Source organism: Symphalangus syndactylus, chromosome 16 (genome assembly GCF_028878055.3).
Source record: "Symphalangus syndactylus isolate Jambi chromosome 16, NHGRI_mSymSyn1-v2.1_pri, whole genome shotgun sequence".
Taxonomy (NCBI): Eukaryota; Metazoa; Chordata; class Mammalia; order Primates; family Hylobatidae; genus Symphalangus; species Symphalangus syndactylus.
The window spans coordinates 100,516,813-100,534,431 of NC_072438.2; the positions used below are offsets into that span (position 1 = coordinate 100,516,813).

Consider the following 17,619-nt stretch of genomic DNA (forward strand, 5'->3'; position numbering starts at 1 on the left):
GGTGGCTAGAGTTAATATTATACAGCATGGTGGCCAGAGTTAACATTATACAGCATGGTAGCTAGAGTTAATATTATACAGCATGGTGGCTAGAGTTAATATTATACAGCATGGTGGCCAGAGTTAACATCATACAGCATGGTAGCTAGAGTTAATATTATACAGCATGGTGGCCAGAGTTAACATCATACAGCATGGTAGCTAGAGTTAATATTATACAGCATGGTGGCTAGAGTTAACATCATACAGCATGGTGGCCAGAGTTAACATTATACAGCATGGTAGCTAGAGTTAATATTATACAGCATGGTGGCCAGAGTTAACATTATACAGCATGGTGGCTAGAGTTAACATTATACAGCATGGTGGCTAGAGTTAATATCATACAGCATGGTGGCCAGAGTTAACATCATACAGCATGGTAGCCAGAGTTAACATCATACAGCATGGTGGCCAGAGTTAACATCATACAGCATGGTGGCCAGAGTTAACATCATACAGCATGGTGGCCAGAGTTAACATCATACAGCATGGTGGCCAGAGTTAACATCATACAGCATGGTGGCCAGAGTTAACATCATACAGCATGGTGGCCAGAGTTAACATCATACAGCATGGTGGCCAGAGTTAACATCATACAGCATGGTGGCCAGAGTTAACATCATACAGCATGGTGGCCAGAGTTAACATCATACAGCATGGTGGCCAGAGTTAACATCATACAGCATGGTGGCCAGAGTTAACATCATACAGCATGGTGGCCAGAGTTAACATCATACAGCATGGTGGCTAGAGTTAACATCATACAGCATGGTGGCTAGAGTTAACATCATACAGCATGGTGGCTAGAGTTAATATTATACAGCGTGGTGGCTAGAGTTAACATCATACAGCGTGGTGGCTAGAGTTAACATCATACAGCGTGGTGGCTAGAGTTAACATCATACAGCGTGGTGGCTAGAGTTAACATCATACAGCGTGGTGGCTAGAGTTAATATCATACAGCATGGTGGCTAGAGTTAATATCATACAGCATGGTGGCTAGAGTTAATATCATACAGCATGGTGGCTAGAGTTAATATTATACAGCATGGTGGCTAGAGTTAATATCATACAGCATGGTGGCCAGAGTTAATATCATACAGCATGGTGGCTAGAGTTAATATTATACAGCATGGTGGCCAGAGTTAATATACAGCATGGTGGCTAGAGTTAATATACAGCATGGTGGCTAGAGTTAATATTATATAGCATGGTGACCAGAGTTAATATACAGCATAGTGGCTAGAGTTAACATTATACAGCATGGTGGCTAGAGTTAACATTATACAGCATGGTGGCCAGAGTTAACATTATACAGCATGGTGGCCGGAGTTAACATTATACAGCATGGTGGCTAGAGTTAATATTATACAGCACGATGGCTATCGTTAATATTATAACTTGAAATTTGCGAAGAGAGTAGACCTTAGGCGTCTATCTCCAAAAAAAGGATAATCGTATGAGGTGATAGATGTGTATTAACTTGATTGTGTCATCAGTTCACAAAATATACCAAATCATCACGTTGTACACCTTAAATATATACAGTTGGTTTTTTTAATTCATCAATCATACCTCAGTAAATCTGGAGGAAAAAAAATCTATAAAAATTTTAAAATTTTCATTATAAAAGTAGTATATGCTTATTGGGGAAACCTTTTGAACAGCACAAAGCTAAAATACAAATAGGGCCAGGTGCGCAGTTGGTCATGCCTGTAATCCCAGCACTTTGGGAGGCCGAAGTGGGAGGATCAATTGAGGTCAGGAGTTCGAGACCAGCCTGGCCAACATGGCGAAACCCCATCTCTACTAAAAATACAAAAATTAACTGGGCCTGGTGGTGCACACTGTAATCCCAGCCACTTGGGTGGCTGAGGCGGAAGAATCACTTGAACCTGGGAGCCAGAGGTTGCTGTGAGCCGAGATCGTGCCACCGTACTCCAGCCTGGGCGACAGAGTTAGATCCTATCTCAAAATAAATAAATAAAATACAAATGGAAGTCCTTTCGCTGATCCTAGGCTTCTATCCTACCTGCACAGGTAGCAGCACCACTGGCGTGGCCCCCAGCGATGTGTGTGGGGTGTGCGTGAGTAGGGGCTTGTGTGCACACAGCACTGAGAAGACGGTGCCGGGGGCTGCCGTGTCCATTCTGTGATCTCACCAGACAGGAGGTCCGGACGTGGGCTGCTGTGTGCAGCCACTGCTGTCTGTTGTTTCCAGAGGCTACGGGCGCACCTACTTCAGCTGCACATCTGCCCACACCAGCACCGGCGACGGCACGGCCATGATCACCAGGGCGGGACTTCCTTGCCAGGACCTAGAGTTTGTTCAGTTCCACCCCACAGGTAGGGCAGGACGCCTTGCCCGGCAGGAGTTCGGCTCGTGTGTGTCTCGTAAGCGTGTGGTGCCTACTCATTGCTTTTCCATAGTTTCATGTAATAACATGGTTTCGAAGATTGGCTTCCTCAGCTCTCAGGTCCTAAATTCAATGTCATTTCCTTAAGGAGACTTTTCCCACACTCCCCTTCCCCTAAGGCAGTTTGGGCCACCGTCTTATGCATTTCTCAAGAGCCACAAACCCTGCCTTGTTGATACTTAAAGCCAGCAGTAAAGCAGGGATTGAGGCCGGGCGCGGTGGCTCACGCCTGTAATCCCAGCACTTTAGGAGGCCAAGGCGGGCGGATCACCTGAGGTCAGGAGTTCTAGACCAGCCTGACCAACATGCTGAAACCTCATCTCTACTAAAAATACAAAAATCAGCTGGTTGTGGTGGCATGTACCTGTAATCCCAGCTACTTGGGAGGCTGATGCGGGAGGAATGCTTGAACCTGGGAGGCAGAGGTTGCAGTGAGCCGAGATCACGCCACTGCACTCCAGCCTGGGCCACAGAGTAAGACTCCGTCTCAAAATTAAAAAAAAGTAAAGCAGGGATTTTTCAGTGTCCCTCTTCTCAGCGAGGTCGTCAGCTCCTCGGGCAGGCAGGTCTTCTCGTTAACTGGGGTGCTCCATGCCCAGCACATGGCAGGGTCTCCATCGGGATTTACTGAGTGAGCATTCCGAGAGCTGGGAGAATGCCGTGGAAGCGAGAAGCAGCACAGGCAGATTCAGCTTTGTAGGAAAACATGGAGCTTCTGCGATAATGGGATGTGAAGTTAGGACACAGCCGTGACAGAACCCTATGTGACGCTGGGCGTTGGGCTCAGCCCACATGACCACTGAGGGAGCTTGTCGTGGGGAAGGTGAACTCGTCTTGGGGACGTCTGATGGTTGAGGTTACGAATGTGCAATTTGGAGACATTAACACAGAAATGACAGTTGAAGTCTTGAGTTTGGGGGAGGTTCTTCGAATGAGTCAGAGAGAGACACACACACATCTGCCTCTTGTTCGAGGTGACTCGTCCTGGACTTCTCTGGGTTGCTTTTCTGACCTTGGACGACGGAGACCCCTGGAGTGGTGCTAAAGAACCAGGCCTGTGTCTTCTCTTAGTCAGTGTCAGCTTTCTGATCCCTGGAAGGGATGAAAATAAGAAATGAATTTGTTGTAGGTTTTTTTTTTTTAATTTGTTTAGAGACGGGGTCTTGCTCTGTTGCCCAGGCTGGAGTGCGGTGGAGCAGTCTTGGCTCACTGCAGCCTTTGTCTCCCAGGCTCAAACGATCCTTCCACCTCAGCCTCCCAAACAGCTGGGACTACAGCCACGTTACCATGCCCAGCTAATTTTTGAGGGTTTTTTTGGTTTTGGTAGAGACAGGGTGTCACCATTTTCCCCAGGCTGGTCTCAAACTCCAGGGCTTAGGCGATCCTCCTGCCTCGGCCCCTCAGAGTGCTGGGATTATAGCCATGAGCCACTGCACCCAGCCTGTTGTATTTTTTATTGCTGTTTTTAATCAATAAAATGTCACTGAGCCCTGAATTCCATCTGTAATTTGCTTAGAGCTCCACTTCTCATGCTTTGTCTTCAATACGTGAGAAGTAATCCACAGAAAAAAGAGCATTGAAACTTAGAAAATCAAAAGGCAGGTGAGATGCAAGAATCACATTCTTCTTTTAAAAGCAAGATTGCCCTTTTTGTATACTAATAAAAATTGTAGCTTTTGACATACATTTAGTTTAGGGTTTTTTATGTCCTTTGTTAAAATTCGAGAGCTTGGCACGCCCTGTTTCTCATCGCACCGAGGAGTCACAGAGCCGCTGTTTGGAGCACAGGCCGCCGGACTGCCCAGGTTTGGGTTTGAGCTCTGTCCTCAGCTGCATGACTGGATGTTACCAAGCGTTAATTTGCTTGTCACTGAGAAAGGGGGTCGTACTACCCAGAGTTGTAAGACTTAAACGAGTTAATATGGGGAAAGCAGCTAGAACTGCCCATAGCAAGTGCAGTGTAAATATTAACTAAAATAATCATAATTACTCTCCTTGCCACTGTTTGGGTAATTTAGATATGAATTCTCCAAGCTAGTATTCTTAACTAGTCACCACAGTATCATAGAGCAAAAGAATGTTCAAAAATTAAAACAAAATTTGAGACATCCAACGTACACCGGGCTGTAATCACAGTATTGGCCAGAGGTCTGTGGGCCGGCCTTTCTCCTCTCTGGGGACGCCGCTCTGCCCCAGCCTCTGCTGCAGCTGTCAGCCTTGTCCGTGCTTTTTGTTATCCAGACTTTCTACTGTATCTTAACTGTTCTTTCTATTCAGTTTTGCATATAATGCCTTCTGCATATCTTTTTCCTCTCTCCCCCAAAAAATATCTTGAAAAAAATAATGCATTTGAAATAGAGACCTAGCAATCTTTAGGTCTTTATAAATGTTTGTGGTTTTTTGCAGGCATATACGGTGCTGGTTGTCTCATTACGGAAGGATGTCATGGAGAGGGAGGGATTCTCATTAACAGTCAAGGCAAAAGGTTTATGGAGCAATACGGCCCCGTCGCAACGGACGTGGCATCTAGAGATGTGGTGTGTCGGTCGATGACTCTGGAGATCCGTGAAGGAAGGTGCGTGTGATTTACCACCATCGCTGTCTGAGCGGGCACACGGGCCGGGGTTGCTTCTGTGAGTTTCAGCACCGCTCGCCCTCACCTTCAGGTGCAGGCACACGTGCACAGCCACCTCTGTCAGCTGCTGGCAGGCGTCTGTTAGTCTGTCATATCTTCCTAAAGACCTACATTTTGAAAATTTTAGCCAGTTTCTTTCTCACATCTGTGGAACAGTTTCTCTTAGTGTGTGTGAGTATGTGACGGAGTATGGGAGAGAGAGACACACCCAACCGGAAGTCGGCATGTGGGCCTTGGGTGTCGTGTCTGATACCCACAGAGGTTTTTCGGCAGCTTTCAAAGTGTGTGGGTTATTTGGCTTTCAGTAAAACAATTTGCAGCTCTTTCATTGCCTGACCCTGTTCTTTAATGTAATGACACTTGCTAAATATCTGCGGGTATGGCCTTTAGAGGTTTTACATTTTTATATTTAAAAAAACAGAGAAGTCAGGCCAGGCACGGTGGCTCATGCCTGTAATCTCAGCACTTTGGGAGGCCGAGGCGGGCGGATCAGGAGGTCAGGAGATCAAGACCATCCTGACTAACACGGTGAAACCCCGTCTCTAGTAAAAATACAAAAAATTAGCCGGGCATGGTGGCAGGCGCCTGTAGTCCCAGCTACTAGGGAGGCTGAGGCAGGAGAATAGCGTGAACCTGCGAGGCAAAGCTTGCAGTGAGCCAAGATAGCACCACCGCACTCCAGCCTGGGTGACAGCGAGACTCCATCTCAAGAAAAAAAAAAAGAAACAGAGAAGTCAAATGGTTTTTTGGAATATGATGGCCCTCCATACCCATTGGTTCCACATGTGTGGCTTCAACCATGTATTGAAAATAAATTTGCTTCCTTACAACTATGCACTGTTTTTCCTTGTCATTGTTCCGTAAACAACACAGTGTAACAACTATTTACGTAGCATTTACATTGTACTGGGTACTATGAGTAATCCTGGAGTTGCTGTAAAACTTAAATGTAAAACTTTAAATGAGGATGATTTAAAGTATAGAGGAGGATGTGCATAGGTTATATGCAAATACTCTCCCATTTTATATTAGCGACTTGAGCATCCACGGATTTTGGTATCCGTGGGGGTCCTGGACCGAACCTGCCACGGATACGCAGGGGCGACTGTATTTGGCATAGAGGCCTTTCTAATGCTCTTACCAAGGACAGCCGCAGCAGGCTGTGATCCCTGAGACGAGTGTCAGTTCAGTGAGGGCAGAGTTTTTGTTCTGGTTCTCAGCTGTGTCCCAGCACCTAGGATTGTCCCTGGCACACAGAAGATGCTTAGAAAAGATTCGATGAGAGGGTGACCATACATGAGGGGAAATTTTCCTCAGTATCAAAACATGTTGAAACTCACATGCTTCCAAGATGACGTATTCTCAGGTCTCCTGCCGTTGCCGTTCTCTGCCTTATGTGATGGTGTTCTGTCTTACCAGAGGCTGTGGCCCTGAGAAAGATCACGTCTACCTGCAGCTGCATCACCTCCCTCCAGAGCAGCTGGCCATGCACCTGCCCGGCATTTCAGAGACAGCCATGATCTTCGCTGGCGTGGACGTCACGAAGGAGCCGATCCCTGTCCTCCCCACTGTGCATTATAACATGGGCGGCATTCCCACCAACTACAAGGGGCAGGTGATGGTGCTGGCTCCTCCCCCACAGCTGGAAAGAAGGCTGGGACATCGGGGTCCACCTCGCAGTTGTCTCTAGATCTTAGAGGAAGAGACAGATGTTTCCTTCAAGAAAGTACTGTGTTGTTTTCTAGGTCGCACTTTAAATTTCTATCACTGGAGGATGGAGCGGGGCTTAGTAATTTATTCCTCCTTAGTAAACTGTCATAGATACATCCTTTGCAGCTTTTTCCATTTTATAATTACTTTCCTATATGATCTTGTGTTATTTCTAATGATCTTCTACATCGAGGGATCTTTGTAATTCCTATTTCTAATGATCTTGTACATCGAGGGATCTTTGTAATTCCTATTTCTAATGATCTTGTACATCGAGGGATCTTTATAATTCCTATTTCTAATGATCTTGTACATCGAGGGATCTTTATAATTCCTATTTCTAATGATCTTGTACATCGAGGGATCTTTGTAATTCCTATTTCTAATGATCTTGTACATCGAGGGATCTTTGTAATTCATTCCTTTGAGTAGTTTGCGGTTCACACAGAGCTTGTCAGTCACTTAGGCTCCTTGTTGGGCGAGGTGGGTGGGAGCTGTTAGTTTCCCTGTGTAGATGAAGAGGTGAACGGGGTAGAAGAGTCTGGAACGTCAGTGTCCCCTGCTGATTTTCCTCCACCTGCCGTGCTTCCGGGTGTGAGCCGGAGCACAGGTGGGGAGGGCCTCGGGAACATGGGACACGGGGGACAGTCGCAGATGCTGACATTGGAGGCCCTCTGACCTGCTTGTAACAGCAGGTGCTCAGGGGCAGAAGGGAAACTGGGGGATACATTCGGAAGTTTCCTTCTAAAGAAGAGTAGCTGTGGTCCTTACTTCCCTCTTAGATACGGTCTTTACTTCCTTCTCTTTTTTTCTTGGGGATGGGAGACTCACTCTGTCGCTTAGGCTGGAGTGCAATGGCGCAATCTCGGCTCACTGCAACCTCTGCCTCCCACGTTCAAGCGATTCTTCTGCCTCAGCCTCCCGAGTAGCTGGGATTACAGGCACCTGCCATTATGCCTGGCTAAATTTTGTATTTTTAGTTGAGACGGGGTTTCACCATGTTAGCCAGACAGGTCTTGAACCCCTGATCTGAGGTGATCTTCCCGCCTCAGCCTCCCAAAGTGCTGGGATTACAGGTGTGAGCCACCATGCCTGGCCTACTTCCCTCTCTTTCTCTGATCTGCAGCACAGACACCCTGTTGGGGGAGGTGGGCTGGTGGAGGTATGGGCACCTTGACATTTCACCTGGAATCTTCCTTTCCCCAGGTCCTGAGGCACATGAATGGCCAGGATCGGATTGTGCCTGGCCTGTACACCTGTGGGGATGCCGCCTGTGCCTTGGTACATGGTGCCAACCTGCTCGGGGCAAACTTGCAATGTTGGACCTGGTTGTCTTTGGTCAGGCATGTGCCTTGAGCATCGAAGAGTCATGCAGGCCTGGTAAGTGTTTTCTTCAGGAGCCAGACTATTTGAGAAGGTGCTGGAAGTTACAAAGTCTTTTTTCTTTTTTTTGAGACAAGGGTCAGCCCAGGCTGGAGGGCAGTGGCACAGTCCTGGCAGCCTCAACCTCCCGGGCTCAAGCAGTCCTCAACACCTCAACCTTCAGAGTCCCAAGTAGCTGGGACAACAGATGTGCACCACCACACCTGGCTAATTTAAAAAAATTTTTTTTTGTAGAGACAGGGTCTCACAGTATTGCCCAGGCTGGTCTTGAACTCCTAGATTCAAACAGTCCTTCTGCCGCAGCTTCCCAAAGTATCGGGATTACAGGCATGAGCCACTGCACCCAGCCGGTTACAAAGCCTTAATTTGTTACTGGAAATTTGCTTAGTGATCATACAGAGGTAGCCTGGGTTTTTTCCCCTAGAAGTGATTAAACTGAGAAATCCAGAGATTATATGGTGGTAATGTTGAGACTAGATAGAGGCTGGTTGGGGATCTTAACAGTTAAAGTGACATTTTTGTGGTTACATTTTTTTTTTTTTAATTATTTTGCAGTCATTATGTTCTGCTTAGAAAAAGCACTATTAGGAAGTTGTTATTTTTAGGGGAAATTCGTTATGTATTACTTGCCTGATAAAAATCACTTATTTGCAGTGAAATATTGAAAATAGTTGGCATGAATGAATATGTAACTTCTTGGTACTTAGAAAAATAATTTAGGCCATTCTAAAAACAAAGTACAACTAACCTCTATTAGAGGAGAAGGGCTGACTTACAGTGAACAGGATTCCCACCCTCTACAGACAGATTGGATTTCACTTGCTGGTTTTCTTTTCATGATAGCATCAAATAATGTGCAGGAGAAGAAATACCGTGTGTGGGAGTGTGAGTCTTACATGCACTAAGAACAGGACAGTTAGCATCACTCCCACCTCAGAGATGTTCACAGTGGTTATCCAGCCTTGTGTGCTCAGAACAGTGTGAGGTGGATGAGGCACTGGTGGATGTTTGTGTGGCAAGGATGGTGGGACCCCAGGCCCACGTTCTTCCCGTTACCTTTCTCTGGTGTTGACTGTTAGCATCATTTCTGCTGTTTTTATACAACAGGTGCTTTTTGTATGGATTCAAGTGAAATAAAAACTAGCACTGCCATAACTTATAAACATGCCCCCTTTTATATCTGTAGTTAGAAAGGTACAGATAGTATTAAAAGGGTAGCTTACTTCAGACACTCTGTCTCTGTGGATCTGACCACAGCTCAGGAGGCCAGCACACACAGAGCTGGTGTCTTATCCCAAGCCGTTGCTGATCATCGGCAAAGGCGGAGTTCAGGTCCATCGTTCCTCACGCCACAGGTTGTGCTTGTCTCACTCCATAGCCCTGCACTTTGTAGCAGTGAGGACTGATACAACTTCTCTCAGAGCAATGTAGAAATTTTGAGCTTCTCTTTCTTTGAAAATGCAAAAAAGAGCATTTTGTAAGAATACCCTATACTTTACATCTGAGAAACTGCTCATGCATGCAGCATCTCACGCAGAATGCTGTGGAGTCAGACTCAAAAGGCTGCACACCTGTGGTTCTGTTGATACGACATTCTGGAAAAGGCACATCTAGGGAAGAAAAGGTATTGGTGGTTGCCAGAGGCTGTTTCCTGATTGTGCTGATACTTACAGAAACAGCTCTGTGTGTCAAAATTTGAAAAACTCTACACTAAAAATGATGAGCTTATTTTACTGTATCTTTAAGCTTTAATTTTTAAAAATGAAAAGGAAAGAAAAAATGCTTGTAGCATCACCACTTCTCCCCCACCCCCCTCCAAAAAAAATACATATATATATATATATTTAGACATATATATATATATATATATTTAGATATAGTCTCCCTCTGTCGTCCAGGCTGGAGTGCAGTGGTACGATCAGATGCATGCCACCACACCTGGCTAATTTTTAAAAATATTTTGTAGGGACAGGGTCTCCCTGTGTTGCCCAGGATGGTCTTGAACTCCTGACCTCAAGTGATCCTCCTGTCTCAGCCTCCCAAAGTGGTTATATGCATCTATACATGTGTTAACATTGGTAGAACTGAGGCTGGGTGCAGTGACTCACACCTATAATCCCACCACTTTGGGAGGCCGAGGCAGGCAGATTGCTTGAGCTCAGGAGTTCGAGACCAGCTTGGGCAAGGTAGTGAAACCCCGTCTCTACCAAAAATACAAAAATTATCTGGGCATGGTGGTTCACACCTAGACAGCTACTTGGGAGGCTGAGGTGGGAGGATTGCTGGAGCCTGGAAGGCGGAGGTTGCAGTGAGCCAAGATCACACCACTGCACTCCAGCCTGGGCAACAGAGGGAGGAGACGTTGTCTCAGAAAAAAAGAAAAAATAAATTGTAGAACTGTCCACCAAAAGAAAAAAGTCAATTTTACTGAATGATCAATTTTTAAAGCATTATAATCAAAAGGAAGAGAAACACCAGTGAGCCTGGAAGCATTTGAGCAGACCCTCAAGAGACCCACAGCCTGGGCCCGGGGAGAGGCGGTGCAGACCCTCAGGAGACCCACGGCCTGGGCCCGGGGAGAGGCGGTGCAGACCCTCAGGAGACCCATGGCCTGGGCCCGGGGAGAGGCGGTGCAGACCCTCAGGAGACCCACGGCCTGGGCCCGGGGAGAGGCGGTAGGCGGGGCAGGGCCTGTTTGACTCCTGCATTTCATACCTCCTATATGTATTACGTATTGAAAAATATATATATATATAATGTTATTTTAAAAAAAAAAACTTTAAAACTTTTTTCAAGACATCGTGGAAACACAGGAGTTGCCAATCTGGGCCGTGCGCAGTGGCTCACACATGTGATCCCAGCACTTTGGGAGGCCGAGGCAGGTGGCTCACCTGAGGTCAGGAGTTCGAGACCAGCCTGGCCAACATGGTGAAACCCCATCTCTACTGAAAATACAAAAATTAGCCAGGTATGGTGGCATACTCCTGTAGTCCCAGCTACTCCGCAGTCTGAGGCAGGAGGATTGCTTGAACCAGGAGGTGGAGGTTGCAGTGAGCCGAGATGGTGCCACTGCACTCCAGCCTGGGCTACAGAGCAAAATTACATCTCAAAAAAAAAAAAGAATTGCAAATCTTGAAGTATAGGTGAGAGCACACAGGAGTCCAAATCAGCAGGTGACTTTCAAGCACACAGCAGCCACCTTCCTCCCCATAATGCGAAGGACAGTGGGGTGGCTGGCCCCTTGGGACCACCATCTGGAAGGTATCTTTTTTTCCCCTTAGTGAAGTGACATTTATATACAATTAATGTATATAAATTTGTATACATTTAATTTTTTTTTTTTTTTTAAGACAGGGTCTCGCTCTGTTGCCCAAGCTGGAGTGCAGTGGCGCAATCTCAGCTCACTGCAGCCTCCACCTTTCGGGTTCAAGCAATTCTCATGCCAGATGATTTTTGTGTTTTTAGTAGAAATGAGGTTTTGCCATGTTGGCCAGGCTGCTGTTGAATTCCCGACCTCAAGTGATCCACCTACCTCGGCCTCCTAAAGTGCTGGGATTACAGGCATGAGCCACTGCACCTGGCCTACATTTAATTTTTTAATTTTAGAGATGATTTCTAGTTTATTCACTCTAAGATCACTTAATGGATATCTACTGTGTGCCAACAGTTTTGCGTTTCATGTCTGTTCTTTAAAATTGACCCCAACTCAACAGATGGCCTCAGATGTAGGGTGGACTGGCAGTGTGTTAGCTTAGGAGACTTACACAGTTTCCAGGCTCCTTGAGCGGCTGTGCTACGTATTTGTGTGTCATTCTAAATCCATTTGGTTTTTTAAAACGGTTTTCAGAAGTTAAATTCTACCTTTTTTTGTTGTTGTTTTAGGAGATAAAGTCCCTCCAATTAAACCAAATGCTGGGGAAGAATCTGTCATGAATCTTGACAAATTGAGATTTGCTGATGGAAGCATAAGAACATCGGAACTGCGACTCAGCATGCAGAAGGTAAGAGCCTGGACTTGCTCTGGAGTGAGCAGGCTGGCTGCATAGCTGGCCCTGCACTGGTTTCGTTTTTTTTTAAAATAGATTTAGGGGATGCAGGTGCAGTTTTGTGTGGATGTTTTTACTGTGATGTGGTGGAGTCTGGGCTTTTCATGTACCTGTCACCCAAGTTGTGTATGTTGTACCCAGCAGGTAATTGCTCATCCCCACCCCTCCCGCTTTTTGGAGCCCCCAGTCTCTGTTAGTCCACTCTGTGTGTCCATGTGTACTCACCGTTCAGCTCCCACTTCCAAGTGAGAATGTGTGACACTTGACCTTCTGAGTCACTTCGCTTAGGATAGTGACCTCCCGTTCCATCCATGTGGCTGTAGAAGACATGATTGCGTTCTTTTTTTATGGCTGAGTAGTATTTCATGGTACATACGTACCACATTTTCTTCATCTGGTCGTCCATTAATGGGCACTTAGGTTGATTCCATGACTTTGCTATTGTGACTAGTGCTGCGATAAACATACGAGGCTGCACCAGTATCTGGAGGTAAACAGCAGTAGGATGTGCTCCTCACTGTATCAAGAGTGTGAAAGAGACCAGAAGTGTACTTCTTTTCCACATAGAAGGTCAGCAGGCTAGGGCAGAATTAGTGACCGCTTAGCATCCAGGACAGCCTTCTGTGGTTCACTCGTGTGTGCTTGGGCGTGACCTCTGTGCCCTGACCGTCGCTGGCTGTCATGGATGAGTCACAGCGTGGAGGAGAGGGAGCCGCAGGACCACGGGAGAAGCTCAGTCCCCAGCAGGGCAGCTTTCTCTTAGAGGTGTCCTGGAGTTCAACACAACCCTGGTGCTTACATCTCAGGCCCAGATATTGATCATGGTATCATGCCTGGCTTCCAGCAGCTCGGAAATGTCTTTAAGCTGGGCCTGTTGCTGCCCCTAAATATACTCGGAAGAGAGGGAGAGTGGGCGGCGGGTGGAAAGTGATCTGTGCAGCCTGTGCTGCTGGGAGTCGGTCCAGTAGGGCCATCTGTGATGATGGGAATGTTGAGTGTTTGCCGTCCAGTATGGCAGCCATTAGCCACAGGAGGCTGTGGAGAACCTGATATATAGTCAGTCTAAGAAACTGAATTCCTCTAATGACAAGGATTCTTGTCCAAGAATGAGATCTCTTGTCTACTATTTGTAAGAATTTGCATATTTTCTAAAAAGAAGTCCATTGCTTTAGTCCTATTCTGAAAGGCATTTGGTGTTAGACACAAGAGAACAGGTTCCCTGCTGACATTTTCAGAGGCCTGTGCCCTTCAGTCTTCAAGTGAGGCTGGGCTTGAGGGAGGCTTTGTGGAACGGTGAGAAGAACAGCGTGACTAAGGCACAGAAGGCTGAGTGATGCCCTGCAGTACTTTTATAGGGTTGGAGGCCAGCTGGGAAAGAAGGAACCATTGCATTAGAGAATGGGAACACGCCTTAGGATATAGAAATGGCAAATCTGAGATAGTTTGAAGTGAGAATACTAGAAGTGTTCTCACCAAACAAGGTGTGTCTTGGTGCCTGCTGTATCCCAGGCTCCGTGAGATGCTGGAGTCGCACTGAACAAACAGAGCTTCCTGTGCTTGTGGAAATGTGTTTCGTTGGGGAAGGGATTTTTCTGCTGACTTTGGATATTAATAGTAAGAATCAAAAAAAGAAATGAGGTAAATTGTTGGAAACAGGCCCCCAAATGTGGCCATAAACTGGCCCCAAAACTGGCCATAAACAAAATCTCTGCAGCACTGTGACATGCTCGTGATGGCCATGACGCCCACGCCAGAAGGTTGTGGGTTTACCGGAATGAGGGCAAGGAACACCTGGCCCACCCAGAGCAGAAAACCTCTTAAGGCGTTCTTAAACCACAAACAATAGCATGAGCCTGTGCCTTAAGGACATGCTCCTGCTGCAGATAACTAGCCAGACCCATCCTTTATTTCAGCCTGTCTCTTTATTTCCTGTAAAGAATGCTTTTAGTAAGTCTTATCACTGTCTTGCTGTCAATAAATACGTGGGTAAATCTCTGTTCAAGGCTCTCAGCTCTGAAGGCTGTGAGACCCCTGATTTCCCACTCCACATGCTATATTTCTGCGTGTGTGTCTTTAATTCCTCTAGTGCCGCTGGGTTAGGGTTCCCCGACCCAGCTGGTCTCAGCAGTAAATATTGAAAAGGAATAGATACAAATGTCATTATTTACAGGTATAATTTCCAAAAAATTTCCAGAGAATGAAAAACTAACAGAAACAAAACAAGAATGTAGTAAGGTGTCTGGATAAGAGATTTGTATCTAAAAATCAGTAGCTTTGCAATGTGTCAGCAGTAATCTGCTCAGACATCAGTAAATATCTCATTCACATTTCAAAAAAAGAAATTGAAAATGTCTGAAATAATGTAACCAGAAATACAAAAAAAGGACATGAAAACGTGCCTGCTAAAGTACATGAAAAAACGTAATACTAGAGTCTGAGATGCAATGTTTTTCATTTGTTCTTCCTGAAAAACCATTAGGTTGATGTGCATTACAGTGTTACAATTACGTGTGAGTCTAAGGAAGGTCAGGTGAAATGTCCAAATTAAACCATGGAGGTGCATTGGTAGAGGAAGAGACAGTTAGGGTCAGTGGAGCAAAGCAGAGTGAGAGGGAGAAGCAAGGAGGAGGAGGGATCACAGAGGTGGTGCCTGTCTGTCCCACAGGAAGCAAAAGCTGATGCCCAGTTCCCAGCATACCTACAGTAAACTTCAGGTCCACTGCATAGCACGTTTCTCACCACAGTAAAACTATGAAGGAACTCAGTGTACAAGGAGCTTCTACAAAATAGGCAAAAGACAGTAGCCAGACAGGCCAAGGGCCCCAGCCACCCACGCCCCTCCCTCTCCTTGAAGACCTTCGGCTCCAACCCGACCATCACCAGGGCTCTGCTCAGCTCCTCCTAGTGTGTATCACCACAGGGCTGCTGGCTCGTGTCACGTTGACCACCAGACCCCACGTCAGGAGTCCCGCCAGGAGTGTGGGGAGGCAGCGCTGCCTGGTTGGCCACGGAGCCGTATGGAACATGGTGCCACACAGGTAGTCTGCTTGGAGTCCTGGACCCTGGCTGTATCCCGCTGGAAAGGATGTGTGTGGGTCTAAGATGTGTATGTAATAGAAACATTACATTTGTTTATTCGGAAGCTTTAGTCAAAACTTCATTTTTAAGTTCAGAGTAATAAACTCATAGTCTGAATTTCCCAGTTTTTCTGTTTAATTTACATAAAATGAAATGCAAAACAACAGGTCTAAAAGTTAAGCAGTTCTTGGTATGGCTGCTTCTATGGATTAAAAGTTTACAAATAATATTTTGTACTACAGTCAATGCAAAATCATGCTGCCGTGTTCCGTGTGGGAAGCGTGTTGCAAGAAGGTTGTGGGAAAATCAGCAAGCTCTACAGAGACCTGAAGCACCTGAAGACGTTCAACGGGGGTGAGCAGACAGCGAGCTCTGTGCACACTGTTGGGCCCTGCCTTCTGCAGGGTGGGCTGGTGTCTGTCCCGTCAGTGCTGACTTAGTTCCGTGCTTGCTGTCTGGATGGGTCCTGGTCCTCAGCTATAAAGCCGCAACCAGTGACTCCATGGACTAGCAGGCCCAGGCTGACAGCTCGGAGGGCCCATGTGACTGGGTCCCGCCTGCCCCTGATGGAACTTTTTGTGTCCCCAGGAATGGTCTGGAACACAGACCTGGTGGAGACCCTGGAGCTGCAGAACCTGATGCTGTGTGCGCTGCAGACCATCAATGGAGCAGAGGCGCGGAAGGAGTCACGGGGCGCGCACGCCAGGGAAGACTACAAGGTGCGCCTTCTCACCACGCCCACCTGCACCTGCCTTTTCCTCCCACCTGGTGGGACTCAGCCCCACCCCTGCATTTTCTCTGCATTTTATTTCATTTCCCCAAAAGTAAATCCAAAAAATGCCTTTTTCCCCTGGTAACTTTGATCCCTGGGTTCTCGCCATCTTCTGGATCACTGTGACCTTTTCCTTGCTTTGGGTCAGCGTCCACTGATGCCAGCAGTGGCATCTCCAAGCCAATGTGCTTTGCTGTTAGAAGGCCAAGGTTAGAAGTGCAGCCAGAGTGGCATGACCAGGAAATAAGTGCCAGTTTATTAAATAATGAGTAAGCCACTGTTTCAGACCTGCCCTGTGGTTTGGAAAAGGTATTATAGAGCCTGCCCTGTGGTCACTTGTTCTTCAGATGAACTGATTTTTGTGCAGAGCACACGTGTTGGATTCTGCCCGGTAAGAGTTTTTCACATATGATAGCAAAAAATGACAGAAAGGGAGACTTGGGGTGCAAATGCAAGTTCAGGATAAACCACATCAGCAAAAAGACAAAGGCTCCACAAGGCAGGCACACAGGCTGGTTCAGGACTGTGTGTGGGCGGCTGTTGGCAGCCTTTCCAGTCAGCTGAACACGGTGAATGGGAAAATCATTTTTATTCACCATGAAATTTTACTGATTTACCCTCCACTAGAATATGCTGATGGCTGTGATCACTGCTCAGAACTTGCTCGTCTCCTCATACATATTAAGAGTTTCCTGCAAAGTATATGAATCCGTGTTTGCCAGAATACAGAATAATAATAAATTTATTATTTTTATTTTTTTGAGATGGAGTCTCACTGTCCCCCAGGCTGGAGTGCAGCGGCACAATCTCAGCTCACTGCAACCTCTGCCTCCCGGGTTCAAGTGATTCTCCTGCCTCAGCCTCCCAAGCAGCTGGTATTACAGACACATGCCACCATGCCTAATTTTGTATTTTCAGTAGAGACGGGGTTTCACCACGTTGGCCGGGCTGGTCTCGAACTCCTGACCTCAAGTGAACCACCTCGGCCTCCCAAAGTGCTAGGATTACAGGCATGAGCCACTGTGCCCGGCCAGTAGCATAAATTTAGTTGGTCACAGCGAGTTTTAATTAGAATAGAAGCCAGGTGCAGTGGCTCCCACCTGTAATCCCAGCGTTTGGGAGGCTGAGGCAGGCAGATCACTTGAGCCCAGAGTTCTAGACCAGCCTGGGCGGCATGGTGAAACCTGCCTCTACAAAAATTTAAAAATGAGTCAGGCGTGGTGGTAAGCGACGCGCCTGAAGTACCAGCTGCTCAGGAGGCTGAAGCGAAATGATTGAGCCTGGGAAGTCAAGGCTCCGGCGAGCTGTGATCACACCACTGCACTCCAGCCCAGGTGACATAGCGAGACCCTGTCTCAAAAGAAAAAAAAGATTTTTTTAATAGAAACGGGCTGAAAGAAAAGATTGAGGTAGTCTCCTAGTGCATGGAGCAAAAAGACAAAGTATTTGATAAACTCTTAGATACATAAAGGATGTCTAAGGGAACATGCGGACATGGCTTACTCTGGACTCACTGCTGGCTGCACACCCCCTGGC

General features: G+C 46.6%; 1 protein-coding gene across 1 annotated transcript in view; it reads left to right on the top strand.

Annotated features, from left to right (window-relative positions):
* The window catches only part of LOC129464979 (succinate dehydrogenase [ubiquinone] flavoprotein subunit, mitochondrial-like), a 30,646-nt gene that overhangs the window by 10,317 nt on the left and 2,710 nt on the right, over positions 1–17,619 (top strand). Inside the window, 8 exon segments of the mRNA XM_063619594.1 lie at positions 2,264–2,388; positions 4,866–5,034; positions 6,514–6,709; positions 8,011–8,115; positions 8,118–8,184; positions 12,070–12,188; positions 15,554–15,665; positions 15,900–16,030. Coding sequence (XP_063475664.1) covers positions 2,264–2,388; positions 4,866–5,034; positions 6,514–6,709; positions 8,011–8,115; positions 8,118–8,184; positions 12,070–12,188; positions 15,554–15,665; positions 15,900–16,030 — 1,024 coding nt within the window.